The sequence below is a fragment of the Condylura cristata genome, unplaced genomic scaffold (genome assembly GCF_000260355.1).
Source record: "Condylura cristata isolate star-nosed mole 26May11 unplaced genomic scaffold, ConCri1.0 scaffold00015, whole genome shotgun sequence".
NCBI classification, from domain to species: Eukaryota; Metazoa; Chordata; class Mammalia; order Eulipotyphla; family Talpidae; genus Condylura; species Condylura cristata.
The window spans coordinates 18,579,768-18,598,678 of record NW_004567116.1 but is presented as its reverse complement, the minus strand read 5'-3'; the positions used below and the strand labels follow the sequence as shown (position 1 = coordinate 18,598,678).

The 18,911-nt window shown below is 31.4% G+C and overlaps 1 protein-coding gene across 1 annotated transcript in view; it reads left to right on the top strand.

Moving 5' to 3' along the window:
* Nucleotides 1-18,911, top strand: part of ELP4 (elongator acetyltransferase complex subunit 4) — a 182,598-nt gene that overhangs the window by 72,423 nt on the left and 91,264 nt on the right. The window contains exon 9 of the mRNA XM_004682956.2: nt 2,869-2,975. Coding sequence (XP_004683013.1) covers nt 2,869-2,975 — 107 coding nt within the window. The remainder of the gene's footprint in view (nt 1-2,868; nt 2,976-18,911) is intronic.

Here is an 18,911-nt window from a genome sequence, read left to right as displayed (position 1 = left end):
AAACTACATTATGACTATAATGTTTACATTATGACTATAATGTTTTCAGTCTGTTTAAAAGGTGTTAAACTTAAATATTAAGGCATGGCTCTGTCTGATTTATAATTTGTTGTACTAGTGGCTTAAAGCTGCCGTGAGATCAGTCATACTTGTTAGCCATGTTTGAAGTAAATATCACCTTAATTCTAATAACAATAGCTTTGTGTGACTATTTATAAAAGTTAGATACATAAAATATAAAATTCATACTCTGTTGTATTTACAAATTCTTAGTTAATGTCTTTTATTGTATTGATCTTTTCTCTATTAACTGATTTTGTTGTTATTTGAGTTCTGAGCAAATTTTAAAATGTTGCTGGCCTACTTTAAATACAGATCAATTCATAGATCTTTTCCTTTAATTTTTTTATACTTTTAATAATATTTTAGTCAATTAATATTTGATAATTGGAAGATTTAGTAAAATTGTTTTTGAGGTACCATTGGTTTACAATAGTGTATGATTCAGAAGTATAAGATCATACAGCTTTAGATGTAATTTACCACATCACATCTATATCAATGAGGCATCCATACTAATCTCCTGCATTAGTCCATTGCACTTTCACCTAATTGAGAGATTTTTTTTTTAAGATTCTTGCATACAACTATTGGAAGATAAAGGTGTAGTAGTTATGCATAACTTAGACCTAAGCTGAAAGTAGAGTATGGTAAATAATAGATTTTTATCCTATTTACTTTTTATGATTAATTATTGTTATATTATTATGGAACTACTATTCTTCTTTGGACACCTTTATTATAAAGACCAAATAATTTAAAACCTGCTACTAGACTGTGTAGATTGTGATTGTAAAGCTATGATAATTGCTAGAGTCTCCAAAGTGTTTATAAGATATTTTACATAATAATCACAAGTACTTTAAAGAGTAAGTATAAAGCCTTTAAAAAGTAGCAAAACAATGTCATCTACCAATCAAGTATTTTTTTTAAAGGTGAACTGTGAACAAAAGCTACTGTACAACGAGTCCCTCACGATCATTTACTTGCATAAGTGTGCACATGGCAAATGCCCAGATTAACCATATGTGTAATTCATTTCATTCCTTATTGTCACTGTCATAGGAAAAGAGCTATTAAGATTAAACAATATTTTTATTTTTATTGAGCTAAAACTGATATGTTACATAGTATTAATTATAAGTGAACATACAACATGATTTGATGTAGGTATATATTGAGAAATGATTAGCACAGTAAGTTTTGTTATCATCACTAAACATATAATAATTAATTTTTTTTGTGATGAGAAGTTTCATTGTCTATTCTGTCAACAACTTTCAAATATACTATACAGTGTTGTTAATCATAGTCACCATGTTAATCATAGTCCCCAAGACATTTTTGCATCTTACAACTAAACTATTTATTTGCTTTATTACTATTTCTACTTTCTCTTAAAGAAATTTGAGTTAAGTGCTAACTTTATAATCATATCCAAATGTCATTTGTAGATATTATGAGCTTATAAATTAATAAATTATTTTATAGTCTAAAAATATTTTGATTAAAACATTTCAAGGGCTGATGACCTTTTAATGGTAAATTCTCTGAATTGAAAAGTTATTCTTCGATTAATGACAAGTAAAACTACTCTTAATAAGAAGAACCTGAAGAATCATTCATTCATTCTGTAAAGTCTCCTAATTTAATTGTTAGCAAAATAAGCACATTTAAAATGAGAAATGTGTAAATAATACTATAGTGTAAAATACATTTTTCTAAATGAGGTTTTTAATTTGTATCTAAAAACTTTCTTAACACTTCTTGTCACTTTTTATGTTTAAAAATGTTTTGTGAATTATTTTTGAAGATGCAATTTCTAAAGTTAAGGACATGGAGTTTTGCCCCTTTAAGGTAAAACAACCATTACTAAACATTCAAAACACCCATTACTAAACATTCAAAACACAGACACAAAACTGTATACTAGTGAAGTAATTCTGTAAATAAGATTTATTTGATTTGTTCTTGTCTACATTCGCCTTCTCCCCCATGTTTAGAGATCATGTTTTTGAGATAATGATTTTTAAGTATGGGCTGAGTTAGGCAGAGACGTACTAAAGAATCTTCTATGTCGTCCTCTGTGACAAATGGCCCAGAGTTTAGTCAGAATCTGTATTAAGCTATACAAAGCTATCTAGTGCTGTTGTCAGAAAAAATTAGCAAGTGCTTTTCCTGACAAGAGGCCAAAGCTCACGATTTACCTAGCAGTTACAGAGCTTAGAACAGCTACATAAAGGTTTAACATGCCACAGAAATGAGTGTCTTGGGATGGCATAGGGTTAATATTTGATCCTATATTATGCTCTGAGATGTAGTTTTCTTCAATAGTTTGTTCAAGTCATTAATAAGGTACAAAATGAAATACTTTTCATTAGTGCTTCACTGGTTATCAGTAACCCATAAGCTTTGTTTTGCTGGCTGCTTACTGGTGCATTTAATAAAATAAAGATCACTCAGTGGTGCCGTGGGCAGCATGCAAGGTGATAGCCATATTTGCTTACTGTAAATACAAGAGAAAATCACACACAAACCGGCTGTAGTTTTGACAAGTATTAAGATCCCTCTTTACATCTGTATTTCTGTACCAAAGTGCAATTAGTTTTCCTCGCACAGGATTTCTGTTTATCTTATTCTGCTTGATTACTTGAGTATAATCACACCATTTGCTTCATTGCTCCTGGTCGTAAGCTCCAGTTTTAAAAGGGGAGGATGCTTGTGTGAAAATTTACAGGATTCTACTGTAATTTATGCATCCATTGACAGTGTTTAAAATATTTTTTCTCCTAATTTTTGTTTCACTAGGTCTGATTCATATACGGCAGATTCCACGCCTTAATAACTTGATTTGTGATCTATCAGATGTCAGAGACTTAGCTTTTAAATTAAAAAGGAAGATATTCGCCATTGAGGTAAGAAAGAATTTTTATATTTTAGTTCACAGTTCTGAGGTAAATTTTATCTCATTTGTATTTTTGAGGTTGTGTGTATTTTAGTTTCACTTCTTTAATGGAATTCTTAGAACATGTTTCATGCTAAATATTCTTGTGTTCTTTTGGTATAACAATTTTTTAGACTATCATTTTAGTGGTATGTCAGGAGAGTATAGCAAAAAATGGTGTTGTTTTCGATGTCTAGATATATATGACATGCATATTTCCAAGATTCTTGAAGCACATTTAATTAAATGTTAATGAGCTGTACTTGTGTGTGGAATGTGAACACTATCCGCAACAGTGTATAGTTAAAAAGAGGAGGATCCTCATCTGTATTTTAAGAGATTTTTTCTATACCACTATTGAAATCACATTTCCCCCTTTCCATGCCAAATAACACAAAGCATAATTTATACTACTGTCTGTGGGTATTTTTTCTATAAAACTTAAACTTCTTTTGTGACCTTTATTCAAGCAATAGTGACAGAAGGTAGTAGTACAAAAGATTTATTTCAACTTAATCCTGCTAAAGAGCAAATGAACATAGCACTATTAAGCAATTAGAGTTGATGTATTTATTAACGAAATAAATGCTCAGAAAGAGATGGCTCTTGGGTGATGTGATAGTTATCAGTATAGTTGGTGTAATTTTTTTGAACAAAGACATAAAACAGCCAAGCAGCCTTGACAAACCATTTTGTTTAATCTCTTTTCAAATGAAAAGCTCTTAAGCAGGCCACTTGTCTTAACTGCTTGAAACCATAAAAAGAGAGAATTGCCACCAATAAATTAGCATATTTTTAACTTCATCACCCAATGATGGTCAATGTGGCTTGGCACTGCTTTGGTGTTTGGGACTTCACCCTTAAGTGACCACTTTGGCCCTTTTTTGACCCTCTGCCCTCTTTAGCTGGCCACTTGATAAGGTAACTTAATGGTTCTCTCTCTTTTTCTCTTTCCCTTCACATTTGCAAGTAGCACTAACCTATAAATCATTGTAAGGACCCTATCCAGTGACAAATTAATGTGCCCTCCTCCTAATTAATGGTCATCAATGTCCTTAATTATCTAATCCTATTGAGAGCAGTTAATAGTTAATCAGGCAGCCAGTTCTTCAAGCAGGTCATCTCTGCAGGAGTGTTAGAAGTTTCTCATCTGCGGATACTCCCTTCAAAAGCCACTTAAAGCCAAAAGAGCGAGAGTGTAGAAATAGTGATTCTTGAGCTAATTCGCTTTAGTTCTCAAAAGAACCACTGAAATGGAACCCAACTCTGTAATTGTTCAAACATTGTTTTGTTTTTTTCTGACAGACTATTGAGCACTTTACCATAATATTGTTTAAAATTTTTAGAGACATAAAGTTTTAATTGTTAGTGTCACAAGGAAAGAATGGCTTGTCACATTCTTTTAAGTTGAATTTATATTTTTAATGAAAGATGTAATGAGGTTGTATTTGGTTTTGTTTTGTTTTTTTTTCCTCTGTGTGATTCATCTTCTCCCAAGATGAGCATTCTGATCTCCAGGTATAAATTATTGTGTCTGTTTCCATACAAACTAAGAATAGAGATTCCCTAGTGAAAAAAATCTTACACCCACAAAAGTGGTTCAGTAGTATGTATCTCTCTCTCTATCTCTCAAATACCACCACACACCTCACTCCAGATATACACTCAAAGTTCTTATTTGGTGTTAGTGGGTAAAAATTTACATAATGTCAAGTATAGTCTCTCCTTGGAGTAACTTTATGTTCTAATAGTGACTACATTTTACCATTGGAACTGATTAAATAACTTTCATTAAAGCACTTAGGTTCCTGTACTTCTTCCCATTTAGCTAAACTAAGAAAACCATTGTAAATGGTTATCCTGTGATTTAGAGATAATATTTGAAAACGAAACACAAGTAGATGTTTATTCTTCTAAGTTAAAATTTAGTACATTTATCAAATCCTTTACACTTTTGACTTGCAACCTAATTAGTAAGTTGTTTTCTTGAAAAAAATACTTAAAACACATTCTAAATAACTGATTTACTTCTGTTATACAGTTCATAATGATGACTAGAAAAAATATAAAACCTTAAAAAAGTACATAGGTGTACTTATATAACAAGATGAAATCAGATGGTTCACTTAAGATTAAGTATTCTAATAATAGCATTATACACTGTGAAAGACAAATTGATCCAAAAATGGACAACAAGTCTTCTGTGATTAATAAAATATAGAAAGTGGAAGCGAAAATACCCTTTACTGTGGGGAGGAGTATCTATGAAGTGACAGTGTGTTCATATGCACAACAAATGTTTTTTAAAAACAGCCCTGATATTTAATATATATAGGGGTACACATGTGTATGTACACACCACACACACGCAATGAATCTGTAGAATCCAAAGCTGTAGTATACCAGGCTCTGAGTCTGCATCTTACTTTCAGAAAGAAAAGACAAAAGTTTAAAGTGGCTTAGTATGGTTTCACGTTAAAAGAAATAGCTTTCCAAATTCTTTCAAAATTGATAATCCTTGTAAACTGTACACAATAGCGCTAGTATATTTGATTAACTATAATATACTACTAATTTCTTGAACTTGCTGCATAACCTTCACTTGGTCACAGCAAGCATTGATTATGCCATTAGTTATGCCCATAAATATGGGCTCTTTTTGTTTTTTATAAAGTAACAGTTTATAATAAAAGGTTTTACTAAGATGTCAATATATTTAAGCTGTCATTTTCATCTTTATATCTATCACAGTCATACATTTAGTATGTATAAAATCTTTTATGAAATATTTGTAGGAGATAAATTATTGATTTTGTAAAATTATTGTGACTATTAAATATAGTAATACGTATTGGTCAAGTGACCTCTAAATATTACCTTCTCAATTCAGTTTTATAATACATGTTACCATAGGCACAAGTCTTTATTTCCAAGCTGAAATACTAGTTAAAATACATTTTTTCACCTCCTGTAATATTTATGTATCTAAGGATGTAATAATCATTAGCCAGCTTTTTCTTTACATACATAATTTTGATGTAATTATAATATATAAGCAAATCAGATTTGGAATATGCCTGCATTTAATTTGGTGATGTCATAAGAACAGTACTTTTACTTGCATTTAATATGATTTCACTATTTTGATTTTGTATTATTCAGCTTTTCAAATCTTAACATATCCTAGTAATGTAATTCTCTAATATAAAGCATAGTAATATGTTATTACATTAGTTGTCATTTCTTATGAGGTTATTATAACCAGGATTTTGACTTTGATAACGCGAGTTTTCCAGTTCTAAGGCTCAGTGTTTTAAGGTCAAGTCAGAAAGTATGCAAAAATATTATTCATTGTAAATTTTCATAGGCTTATTGGTCATAAGTAGTATATTTCATAGGGTACTATTATAAATAGTAAAATTATCACAAATAGTGTATATGGGTTTTGTAAACTAAATGAATGTTGGGAGTATATGGGTTTTGTAAACCAAATGAATGTTGGGAGTTCAGAAAACTCAAAGTAAATCAAATTTACTCAAAGTAATTTGTCCTACTTTGCCCCTAAAATTCAAAATACAGGACCTCAGTACCTCTCCAATCACTAAGAGCTTTTTCTCACAAAACAATCTATCAACCATTCTTAATATTGAGTAACCATTATTTTTTTATGTACTTAGTTTTTTAAATAATTTAACCTTAGGTGTTAAAACCAGTAAAGAAATTTTTAATAAGAGTACAGTATCCTTATGCAAGCATAAACTCTTGCATATTAAAAGGTTGCCAGTCACTAGGATGATGGTGGAAAACCTGGAAAGTTGTGTAATATCCTTGATCCTAGATTTCCAGTTTTTAAAAAGGAACTGAAAAGGTGACTGTGCATTTACTATATTTAGAGGTAGAGGGGAGATGATTAACCTATTTGTCAGTTCACAATGTATCACTAAAATACAGTTATGAAAACATCAATGTCTGGCTTAGGAGTCTTATTAAGATTTAGCATCAAGGATCATATAGCCTGATGTATCTTTTCTGATAATGATGCCCTCTACAAATATTAGTTGATAATTAATTTCCAGATATACTGCAGTTTTAAAAGAAAATTAAAGTGGAACATAGGCATCTGTTCATATGGAGGAAAATTATGTGTCAAAGTAAATGCCAGTTAACATTCTTTAACAACAGACTAGTCATTTGCTAGGTTTTCATTTTAAAATATTCACTGTCTTGCCATTTCCATATTTGTACTTTAATTCCCAAGTGATATACAATGTGTCATCTAGGTCGCAGAATCTCCAGAAATCAGATATATGTTCTATATATCTATATATACTTTTGATAAAGCTATCAAAAGTATATACCACCTTAAGGGACACACAGTTTTGAAACTCTGTCTAATCCTATTTCTTCCCACTTTGGAATCTTAATTATAAGAGATAAGAAGGAGGGGAACATCGTTTAACTAAATTATTGTCTTGAATCTGTAGCAAAAGGTATAATCCGCAATTGGGCCAATTAGTGAACCCCATAGTTAGCCTTGCTGCAGTGAACAATTTGATTAGATCTGACACCATCCCAGTTCCCACTGTTGTTTTGCCAGGTATGATGGTCAGACTTCAAAGGGCTGGAGGCACCAGCAGGGCAAGGTTTGGAGGCCAGCTTGGGTCTGGTTGTTAATCTCTCTGCTAAAACCACAGCAACTCTCACACAAAACAAGCTTACACGACACAATCATGCGGTATTAAAGTTAAGGTTGAGTCATACCAATTTGCCTTTGGTTTTTTGATGATTGACCAAAGTTGGCTACATGACTAGACATATGCTGAAAGTATACTGATGAAATAAGTTTCAAAAAATTTGAAGTATTTATAACTTCCTGTATAAATGTTATGAAAGTTTGTTGCTTTTGATCAAACTTCCAAAGAGTACCACAGCAGCAGAAAATGAGTATTTCTCACTGGCAGTTTGGATTCCAAACTTTTCACTTATCACTTCATAAAAATTTATCTTGTTACATTAATAATTCCTTAAGGAGAATGTAAAAGGAAATTGTTTCCAAGTGGCAAGCTTTTAAAAAATCTGTTAAGCATGTTGAAAGAGAAAACATTTTTCCCTGAGTCATTTATGTTCACTGACAATTTTTCTGAAATTTCTTTGTTTTTCCACTTAAATGTTGAGTAAAGTGCCCTTCCAGGTTGTGATTGCATAAGTGTTCTTATTCTGCATTCTGATTTGTTGGAATATTGCGGTAATAGTGACATGTTTCCTTTCTGAGAAAAGCCTAAGGCTGCTGTAGTATTATTCCAAATGATTGAAGCTGCCATCTTGCTGACTTTCCCTTGGGCAGCAAAGGCCTGTTTGCTTTGTGTTCATTTTACATGCTTCCTGTGAGCTGACTGGCAGAACATCACTGCTTCATTTGGCAAGGCAGAGTAAATTCCTATTTGTCCATTACAGATCTTAAAGTTTCTGGTGGTCAGCAGCACCTAAGACAATAAGCTTATAATCACTTACTTCAAATGAAATCTGTTTCTTTAAGAAATGTCTTAAAATAGCTTATGACATATTGACTACTAATTTTTATATAAAGTGGCCATTGAATTTAGGAGTCTGATTCTTCACATTATACTGTTTTTTATACTAAGTCATACATCATTGTATTTACTTAGGAAACAAAATGTTTTTGAATAGTGGGGTGAGGTGGTTGTACAAACTGAAGTCATGTATTTAGAACTTGCTAAGTAGTTTTCAGCCCAGAAGTCTTACAGAGAGCTGCTCTGTGGTATCCAGAGAACAGTGAACTTTTGAAGCCAGGATAAAGATTTAGCATCGTCTATAGATATAAAAAGGAAAAAAAATCTCTTCTCTTTGCTAAATTTAGCAGATAGGAATATTTATGTGCATGTTCTACAGTATGACTCCAGTAGAACTACTGCAGTAGTTCAAGGATTTTGTTTAAACCCTTTGTAGAACTATTACAGAAGAATTCACGTAGCTTACAAGCCTGAAACACTTCTTCCCACAACGTGTTATAGTGTGTCTAGAAGATAGAAAAAGAGAAAACAAAAATGATAGCCAATGATAATTATCCCATTTCATCAATTAAATGCATTTCTAAGTTGCTAGAATGTAAGAAATGTAGATTTCACTAATATATCCCCCATGGTCTCTGGAAGAGTACATAGCAGAGTATAATAAATATGATATCCATGTTACATCCATGTATTATGTTTTATTACTGATATAGTTATCTTTGAGGATATATTTGTACCCAAAATTTATTGAGTTAAGTCATTTCTCAATGACTTTGCACAGCAAATGTTCAGAACATTCATCCCTCTAATCTTGCAAAACATTTTCTTGCTATTAGATTATGAGTTAAATCTCTCAATCTCCTTCTTAGAGTGGCCTGCCTGAAATAGTTACTCAATTACCCACTATCATCTATTTTAATTCTTAGAATAATATTTATATGTTCCTAAATTGTTTATAATTTGTTTGTATGTTTTCCAACCTCACTCAACCTTCTGTAAACTTCACAAGAGTAAAATCATTGTAATCTTGTTTGCTGCTAAATCCTGCATTATTTTTATAGTACCTCATCTATCATGGAAAAAATGTTTGCAAATCACATATATTATAAAGGGTTAATATTCAAAATATATAAAATGTTCTTACAACTCAGTGAGAGGGAATGACATAAAAAAAAAAATGGACCAACGATCTCAATAGACATTTTTTCAAAGACATACAGATGGCCAAATAGGTACACCAAGAGATGCTCAAGGTCACTAATCATCAGGTAAATACAAATCAAAACCAAATGAGATACCACTTCATATCTATTAATGATTATTATCAAAGAGACAAGAAATTAGTATTGAAAGGATCAGTTAGTATTGGTAAGGATTGATTAGTTTTTAAAAAAAAAAAAAAAAAGCTCCTGAGTACTAACAGTAATGTTAGTACACCATCTTCTGGAAAACAAAAATAATATTAAAAATAGAGCTACCATAATATCCAGCAATAATAACTAAGACACAGAAACAATCTAAGTGCTAATTGCCCATCGATGGAAGAATGAGTAAATAAAAATGAGAGGTGTGTGTGTGTGTGTATGAGAGAGATACATGTTTTTGGTGGGTTGTTTTTTTTTTTTTTTTTTTTTTTTTTGCCATTTGTGACAACACAGTTTGATCTCAAAGGCATCATGCTTGGTGAAATAAATCAGACAAAAAAGGACAAATACCTGGTGACCTCTCTCAGGAATCTAAAACAAACAAAAAGTAATGATCTCATAGATACAGAGACCATATTGATAGCTGCAAGAAGCAGAGAGTTAGGGGATGGGCAAAATGTGTTAAGGGGTCAAAAGATTCAAAATTCTAGTTATACTGAAAGTAAGTAAATCATAGAGATGTAATGTACAGCATGATAATTAGTTAATAATCTTGTATTGCATATTTGATAGTTGCTAAGAAAATAGTTTTTAAAAGTCCTCATTCCTCCCCCCCCCAAAAAAAAACCTCTCACTACTTATGAGAACAAATTTTAGCTATACATATTGTGGTGATTAGCATAAAAATACTACCTCATTATAAAAGAAATTTAATCATTATGCTGTATACCTGAAACTAATGTAATTTCAATTATTTCTCAATAAAAATTTATCTTATATAATAATTAAGGGAGAAATAACTCACAAGCTAGTAAGAGTTTACCAAGTTTTATTTTTCAGATTCTTAAGTTTTCCCTCTTATCATCGTTGCTTCTAATGAAGATTTGATTCATTCATATTAACTTTATTATTTTCTTTGCAAATGTTTTATTTCTGAATATTCTTTGAATTCCATCTTCAAACAAAATTAAATAATAAATCTTATGTTTGTAAAATGTTTTCTTCTTTTTTTCCTGGTTAATAGTACCTAAAAAGCTTTCTACAGTGTTGTGTTCTCTTTAAAGAAATATGAGATTATATGTAAATTATTACTTTTTGAAATGTGAGATTTGGGGATAGGAAAACAATAAGTAAGTGAAAACATAGTGTAGTAGAAATATCTATAGCCTCAAAACTAGTAAAGCATTTCCCTTTAAGTACAAGTTAAAATGTGTCAACATTGTTCCATGACTCCATACCACCTTGGACATTTCATGGACCAGCCAGTTCAGGGTCTTTGTATCTGGTATAGTAAAGTTCACTGAACTGTTTTGTCAGGTGCTGTCAAATCAGCCTACTGTTATGGTAAAGAATCAAATGAAATCATTTTGGCACAAACCTCTTAGAAATTAGATTCCGGGCCCTCCTTGGTGGCATAGTGGGCTAGGGCACTGCACTGAGAAGCTAAAGCCACTTCCGCATGAGTTCGGTCCCCGCCTGCCCTGGAGGTGACCGACATATCCTGGCAGACCTCTCCCCCCGCCCGCTGCTCCCCTCAGCAGTGTACTTCATTGATCTGCCTGTTCTGCTCCCCACTCTGTCTCTGGTGAATCCTCTCGCTACTGCCTGCACCTCTGGCCTGTGCCCAGTTCTGTATGATCGAATAAATAAATCTTTAAAAAAAAAAAGAAAGAAAGAAATTAGGTACCCAAAAGGAATGATTTAATAAAATCAAGTATTTTATTTGGTATAAAACTCTCAAAAATAAATTGCACTGATTCAGAATTACTAAGTAAATCAGTTGAAATATCTGACTCTATGCTTTCTTAATAAATTATTTATCATTGCTTAAAATGAATAACAACTTTGAATGTATTTCAGTTTACTTTTGTTAGATATATGATTAATCACTAAGTAATTCAAAGTACTAAAATTTCCCACTGTATACCATTTAGTAAAAAGGGAAATGTCTTTTTTAGAATTTTAATTTCTTTTCCAAAAATGAAGTTAATATCAAGTTTAAAATAACTATTTTTGTTTTGTTTCCAAGGGCTTTTATTAAAAACAAAGTTGTATTTTATTAGATTTTAAGAACTTATTTGCATATTCTAAACATTTCTTATATGATTGTGACTAAGAGCTTACCTTTCTGATGACTTTGTCTAAAAAATATTAAGTGCTTTAAACTTTTCATTTACATATATTTTTTAAAGATTTGTTTATTTATGCATACAGAACAACGGTAGAGGACAGAGGTGCAGCGGTGGTGAAAGGATTCACCAGAGACAGAGCTGGAAAAGAATAGGCAAACTGAAGAAGTACACTGCTGAGGGGAGTAGCAGGCAAGACACGAGAGATCTACTGCACCATGTGGGTCGCCTCCGGGCCAGGGGTCAAACTGGCACTAAAGTGGCTGGGGCTAGCTTGCTGTGTTGCTCCCTGACCCATTATGTCACTAGGAAGGGCCCCCACTTACATATTTTGATAAAGAAAGGCTTTTTTAGTTGAATTTATATTCAGTAATAAGTACTTTAACAACTTATTCTGTAGCTATGGCATAGCATTGAAAAACCTTGTAATACAAATCTTGGTGGAATTAAAGGTCATTTGTACATATTTTAATAGGCTACTCATTTACAAGATCTTTGTTAAGGGTCAGCCTTAACTAAAAAATCCTTAACAAAAAAATCCTTAGCATGAAATGGATTGCCCTGTTGAGTCTATAAATAAATGGGTCAATTTACCTTGTATTCAATGGCAATGGCAATGTATCTTGTATAAAAAATTTATAATGTTTTTATAAACAAGTGTTTAAAATGTTGAGCAAAACTAAATGTGTTAAGCAAAACCAAATGTGTTATTCTTAACATAAATATAGTAAATTAATAGAGTATACACTAAAGTTTTTAAGAGAGCTCATGAACATGCACACATATATTTATTTGTTAATTTAAATATGTAGATCACATCCAGGTATAAAAAAAGCACAACACAGTGATAGTGTGCAAATGTCTGCTATTTTAAAACTGTTATGTTTCAGATTGACATACATATGTGTGTGTGTATATATATACATATATATATATTCCATTTTTTCTGCATTAAAGTTCAAAACCTGTCAAGTATGAAAAAAGAAATTAGGTGATTTATTTTATATTTCATAGCCTTTTCAGTATCTTAGAGAGAAAAATTAGTGCTTTACCCAATATCTTATAAAGTATTACTAATGATCTGTACTAGATGAAGTCAATCACTTGGTTATTCAATAAATCAAAACTTAGGGTAAATATTTAAATAATGGGAACAGGAAATATATTTATCTGAAGGGTTTCAATACATTTTGATTTTACATGTTATATATATTTATGATCTATCAATCATTTTTTATTCTCAGAAAATCAAATTAGCAAAACTATATTAGGGAAATAAATTTATCCAACACTTTCTTTTGTCAGCTATTTGAAAGTATGTAGTTGTTCAGAAGTGACTGTTCTCTGATGCACCTTGAGACTTTAATTTTTTTTTTTTAATGTCTTGGAATCTTTTATTTCTGAGTCATGTGCAATGTTATATTATTCCTGCTAGATTCTTAGCTTTGCACTAAGATATTCAAATATCTAAGATATTCACAACTACTACTCCTCCACCATCACCTCTTTTGTTTGGGTTATTGCTGTGGTATCAAAAATGAAAAAAAAAAAACATTTTTATAGTCAATATCAAACCAAGTCTTCTGAGGCACAAAAAATAAATAAATAAATGAAAGAGTAGCAGTGAGTTTTAATCAAGATTCAAATTAGTGAAAGTAAAGATAAATTACCTTTGTAGGACAAGAACCTTCCCTAGTGGCACAAGGGGTTAAAGCACAGTATTATGAAGCTATCTGCAGCCACTTAAGTTCAATCCCTGGCCAGGTAGGTGACCCACATGGTGTGTCAGATCTCTCCTGTCTTGCCGCTGCTCCCCTCAGCAGTGTATTTCAGTTGATCTGCCTGTTCTGCTCCCGGCTCTGTCTCTGTTGAATCCTCTCACTGCCCTGGCACCTCTGGCCTATACCCAAGTTCTCATATGCATACATAAATAAATCTTTCAAAAATAAAATAAAATCTGTGGGACTGATCAGTCTGTAAAGTACTTAGGTCAATCATTAAGACCAGTCATGAAATAAGTACCAAGTAATCTTCTCTGTTACTTAGCTCTTGAATATTTTCACTCTATTGTCTTGTTTTTGCTGCTGTACTTCATTAGCACAGTGAAAAAACCTTGTGCTTAAGCTTATTTTCTTGCAAAACTTTGGGAAAATGCAGTTCATTTAGGTTCTTAAGTACTTTAAACATGTCTGTTTTACTTGTGATATTGCCTTTTCCTAGTTTGATGTATGATTATATCATTACACAAAAAATAACAAACAACAAACAAATGAGTAAATGAATGAATATTCTTTTGACAGTGCTCAAAACAGAGTTGACTTTCAAACCTCACCATTTTAGACTGTACAGAATAGTTTGATTAATACTAGTACCATTTCCATAAATGTTTAATATGCATTTAAAATTTTACAGAAGTAAAAATTTAAAAATTATCAGCAAATAATGGCGCATTATTGCTGAAATAAAGTAAAACTGTACACCTCAAAATACCAAATAGGAAATGAGCAAAGAAACAGGTTTTAGTAATCAAAAGTGGTATTCTATTGAACCATGATTTTGTTATTTCCATTTTGTTGCCCTTTGAAATTATTTTGACTGAGTCATCTTAGATTTTATGATAAATTTTCCAAATCCATAAGTATCAATCATGGTTTTCAGTCTATTCCTTAAGTGAAAATTGGATTCAGACTAGATTTGTGAAAGTTCTCCAAGAGCTGACAGGAATCATTCCTAGTTTTGGGGTTTAAAGTATCTGTACTTTCTAACTTCTCATAACTCCTGACTCTGACCAGTGGAACTGATTTTATTGCCATATATAGTTTCCTGACTCTGAGCAAAAATATGTTATAAAAGACTTGTCAGACAACTGCACTAGGGATGAAATAATTATGTACAATGCAATTTGAGTAAAATATTTGGTATATTCTACAATTCATATTTGAATATACATTAGCAGTGAAGTAACTTAATATCACTTCCACAATAACAGATTCTAGAACTATAATTATTTTATCCCACTGACCTATTTGATCACATGGCACTGACAAATTCCAATCTGATTCTTTCATTTTGCTTCTTAAGACTTTCCTCCTTAGAAATTATTCTGTTCCAGATAAAAATTTAAGGACAGTTATATTCAGAAGAAAATCTTTTCAGTGGATAATTTATAGCTGAAGAGATTTCATTCACATGTCTTAGTGACTTAATGTGTAATTCAGCTAAGAAACAGTATATGTGAAGATATTTCAGAAATATGAACTGCTCTTCATACTGCCTTGAATATGGGCCATTTCTTTATTTTAGCATTCAGTTATTATATTAGCATTATTTCCTTGGAAAGGCTCTTATGCGTTGGTCCATGTAAAATTTATTAAGTAAAAGACATCATTAAACCAACTATAGCCCTGATGCATGAGGTTAACAAGCTATGTCTTGTGAGCCAAATTCAGCTCCACTGCTTTGTTTTGTTTGTTGTTGTTGTTGTTTTTAATAAACCTTTATTGGAACACAGCCAGGTTTCTCCATATAAGTCTGTCTATGGGTGCTTTCATGGAATCTCACTAGGTTGGGATTTTATGCATACAAATCCTAATGTATTTGCTACCTGGTCATTTAAAGAAAAAGTTTGTTGTAAAGAACTCTTTTAGAAGACTACATACTTCAAAGGAAATTCACTGAGAGAATGATCAATTAGGGAACATGATTTCTAATCTTCACATCAAGCCCTATTTGAGCAATAATGAATGCACACAATCATTTGATAAGTAGTTTGTACTTTTAGAATTACTACAGATGTGTCTTAAGAAAATACCTTGATTTCTTCGAAGGTTAAAATTGGAAGAGAGCTTAAAATGCTTCAAAAACAGCTTTATTGCATGGACATATTTTCCCACCTAACTTTTAACCAAGTGGTACTACTTCTCAGTCTCTACCAACTACAGTCACTAGAGAGTTTTTCAGATGTTAAAACAGCCCACCCCACCATTAGTGCTAACTCTGCCTTCTGTAGTCACACATTTGCTATTTTCTAGCTAAGATATGAGAAACAATTATAATGTATATTTGTCTCCTTAGTTTTCTTTAGCTTTTATTTCTTTTATAAAACATTATGAGTTAATCATTGTATGATATTTATTGCACTTTTAATTTAGAATATTAAGCATGAAACGCATATAGTTTTTACATCTTTTAAAGTCATCTCTAGTTTTTAAAATAAAACATTGATTAGAAATATTAAAGTAATAGTCTAGAATTCTGAAGTAAAGTTTTTATGAACTAAAGATTCATACAACTAATAAAATTGTCTTGCATTTGAATTCCAGATGAGATTTAGTAGGCTAAAATTGATAACATCAATATTAAATGTAATTTTTTCATGTTTATCATTGTAATCCATTTAAGATTATTTTACCATACAGTAAAGATTAAACTGTAGTCACAAACTTTTGATGACCTGAGTAGTAAGAAACATGAGGATATATATCTAACAAGCATTTATGTGAAGTTTGCCATAAAAGAAGGGTTAGTAATTCATTATCAACATTATTTAGTGTATTGTTACTGAAATTAGAACAGTAAGGTTTAATGGTCAGTGCAGAACAAAATCTTTTGCTGTTTTTCATTTTATTTTTTAAAAACTAAGAATTTCTCAGTCAAGGAAATATCATATTGCAGCTTAAAATATGCATGTATACATAAAAGTTATTTTGGGACTGGTGAAGTTATTTCTAAGCCATAATACTTGAGATAGAATCATTTTAGTGTTTTCATTAGGAAATTTAAACATGTGAGGACAGTTTTACTCAAATTGCTATTATTTGAGTCCATGCATATTATTTTCTAAATAATTGTATAAGGTCGTATGTGTTTGGCATTTAAAATTATTTTCAAATTAGATGAAGCAAAACTCATTTTCAAAGGTGTTTATAATGTAGAACAGAAAAGAAGATTGCATGAAACTTAAAAACAGAATTCAACTTAGTGTTTTCAGCCTAATAAAAATGTTGTAAAAATACTTGTAAGCTTGAAAATCACACTAGCTATTCTTGTTTCAAATTCTGGTTAATATATTGTTCTGTATGATTTTATAATAAACAGATTACTCCTTGAACAGGAATTAAGAATAAAGCTGCCAGGAAGGGGTTTTGTTGTCAGAGTAGTTCCCGCCTCATGTTTTGTAAGAGATTTCATGGTCCCATTGTAAAGAGTAGATGATTTAAAACGTGTTCCCAAGATAAACTTTCCCATTGTCATTAATGAGGATGGATAATACTGAGTGACAAGTGCATTAGGAATGACACAGAAAGAGCTGTTAGATTTGTCAGAGCATATCACTTCAGGGAGTGACACTTGAGGACATTCTTTTTGTGGATATTTGATTGGGGGGGTAGTCTGATTTAAAGGTACTAAGGTTTGTGTTAGTAGGATAGTGTATTTTACATTTATAAACATCTTATTTCCCATTATATAAAATATTTGGAAGGTTATTTAGATAAAGTTCATCCACATTTTAAGTTTATTTTCCTATTACATCCTCATTTCTACCTACAAAATCATCAAACTTTATATTTTAAGGTTAAAATATCTCCACAAAACTAACTTTTCTCTTTTTTTCTTGTAATATACAATCAAAGAACAAATGTTAAAAATCACATTTTTTTTGTTCTTAGCAAGCATCAGATGGATTTTTAAATAATATTTTGCTGTCTTATTCCCATGAATGAGGGAGCCCTTCATTTTCTGTGTATCACCTTGAAAATGAAGCTTTTGAAATAAGATATATTACTTTAGAAAAACACACTTTAAATATTAATCAACAAGCAATTAATAATGTAAGACTTTTCTGGTGTTTAAAGTAATTCCAGTATGCCTCTCCATTTCAACTTTGGACATGCAAGTTGGTCACTTTCGCCTTGGTTCATCTTTCGTGCTGCCAACCAAATTTTGTCTCTGTATACCTTTTTGACACTAATAATGACTGAGTCTCCGTTCATTTGAGTTCAAGATTTCCCAAGCTGCAATTTGGAACTAAGATAAACTGTCTATCATGATTGCATACCACTAATCTGTCTCAACCAAATTCATCCTATGACTGAAATTACATGTGACAGTCACCTCTTCTTGATGAGCCTGAGGTGAACATAGCTACAGACCATCCCTGGGAGGACATGGCAACTACTCCATATGCTAGAGGTGGGCCTTTTATTTGTGAACAAGACTTAAACTTATCTGTAGCAGAAGGGAAATCGCCCCCTTTTTAATTTTCCTATATTGCAACAAAGTCACTTTTATACTACAAATGATCTTACATAAAAGTGTTTAGTAAACATTTTCTGCTGTAAGTACTACAGATATATTAGCTTCATCGCATTATTAAAAACCATAGCCATTTTTTTTAAAAATCACTCAAATTTTCTAAGATATTCCCTTATATTTCAAAATATATTTATCAAGAGATTTATGTTATTAAAAGATTTACTATTAGTATTTTGACTCTCACCAGAATTGGACATTCTTGAAACATACAAGTAAAGTGAACACTGTAGTAGGACATATTTTATTTTTGGTAAAGATTCCTTATGTAGACTAAAAACAATATTTTTACTATTGTTATGTAACATATAGAGAAAATGGCACCTCAGAAATTAACATACTTTGTGCCCTATGTCATTTTTGTGAAAGTCTTTCCTTTGGAATCAAAAATTATCAGACATTTTAAGATAATGGACAAGAGAAGTCTGCAGTGATTTTCTGGAATGTATGTGGAGGTTATAACAATAAGGCTAATTTCAATAATAAACATGGAGGAACAAGTGAGCAACAAGTTTAAATTGAAAAAAGGGAAAACTGAGATTATTTAAACCAAGACATTTGACTATTAAAA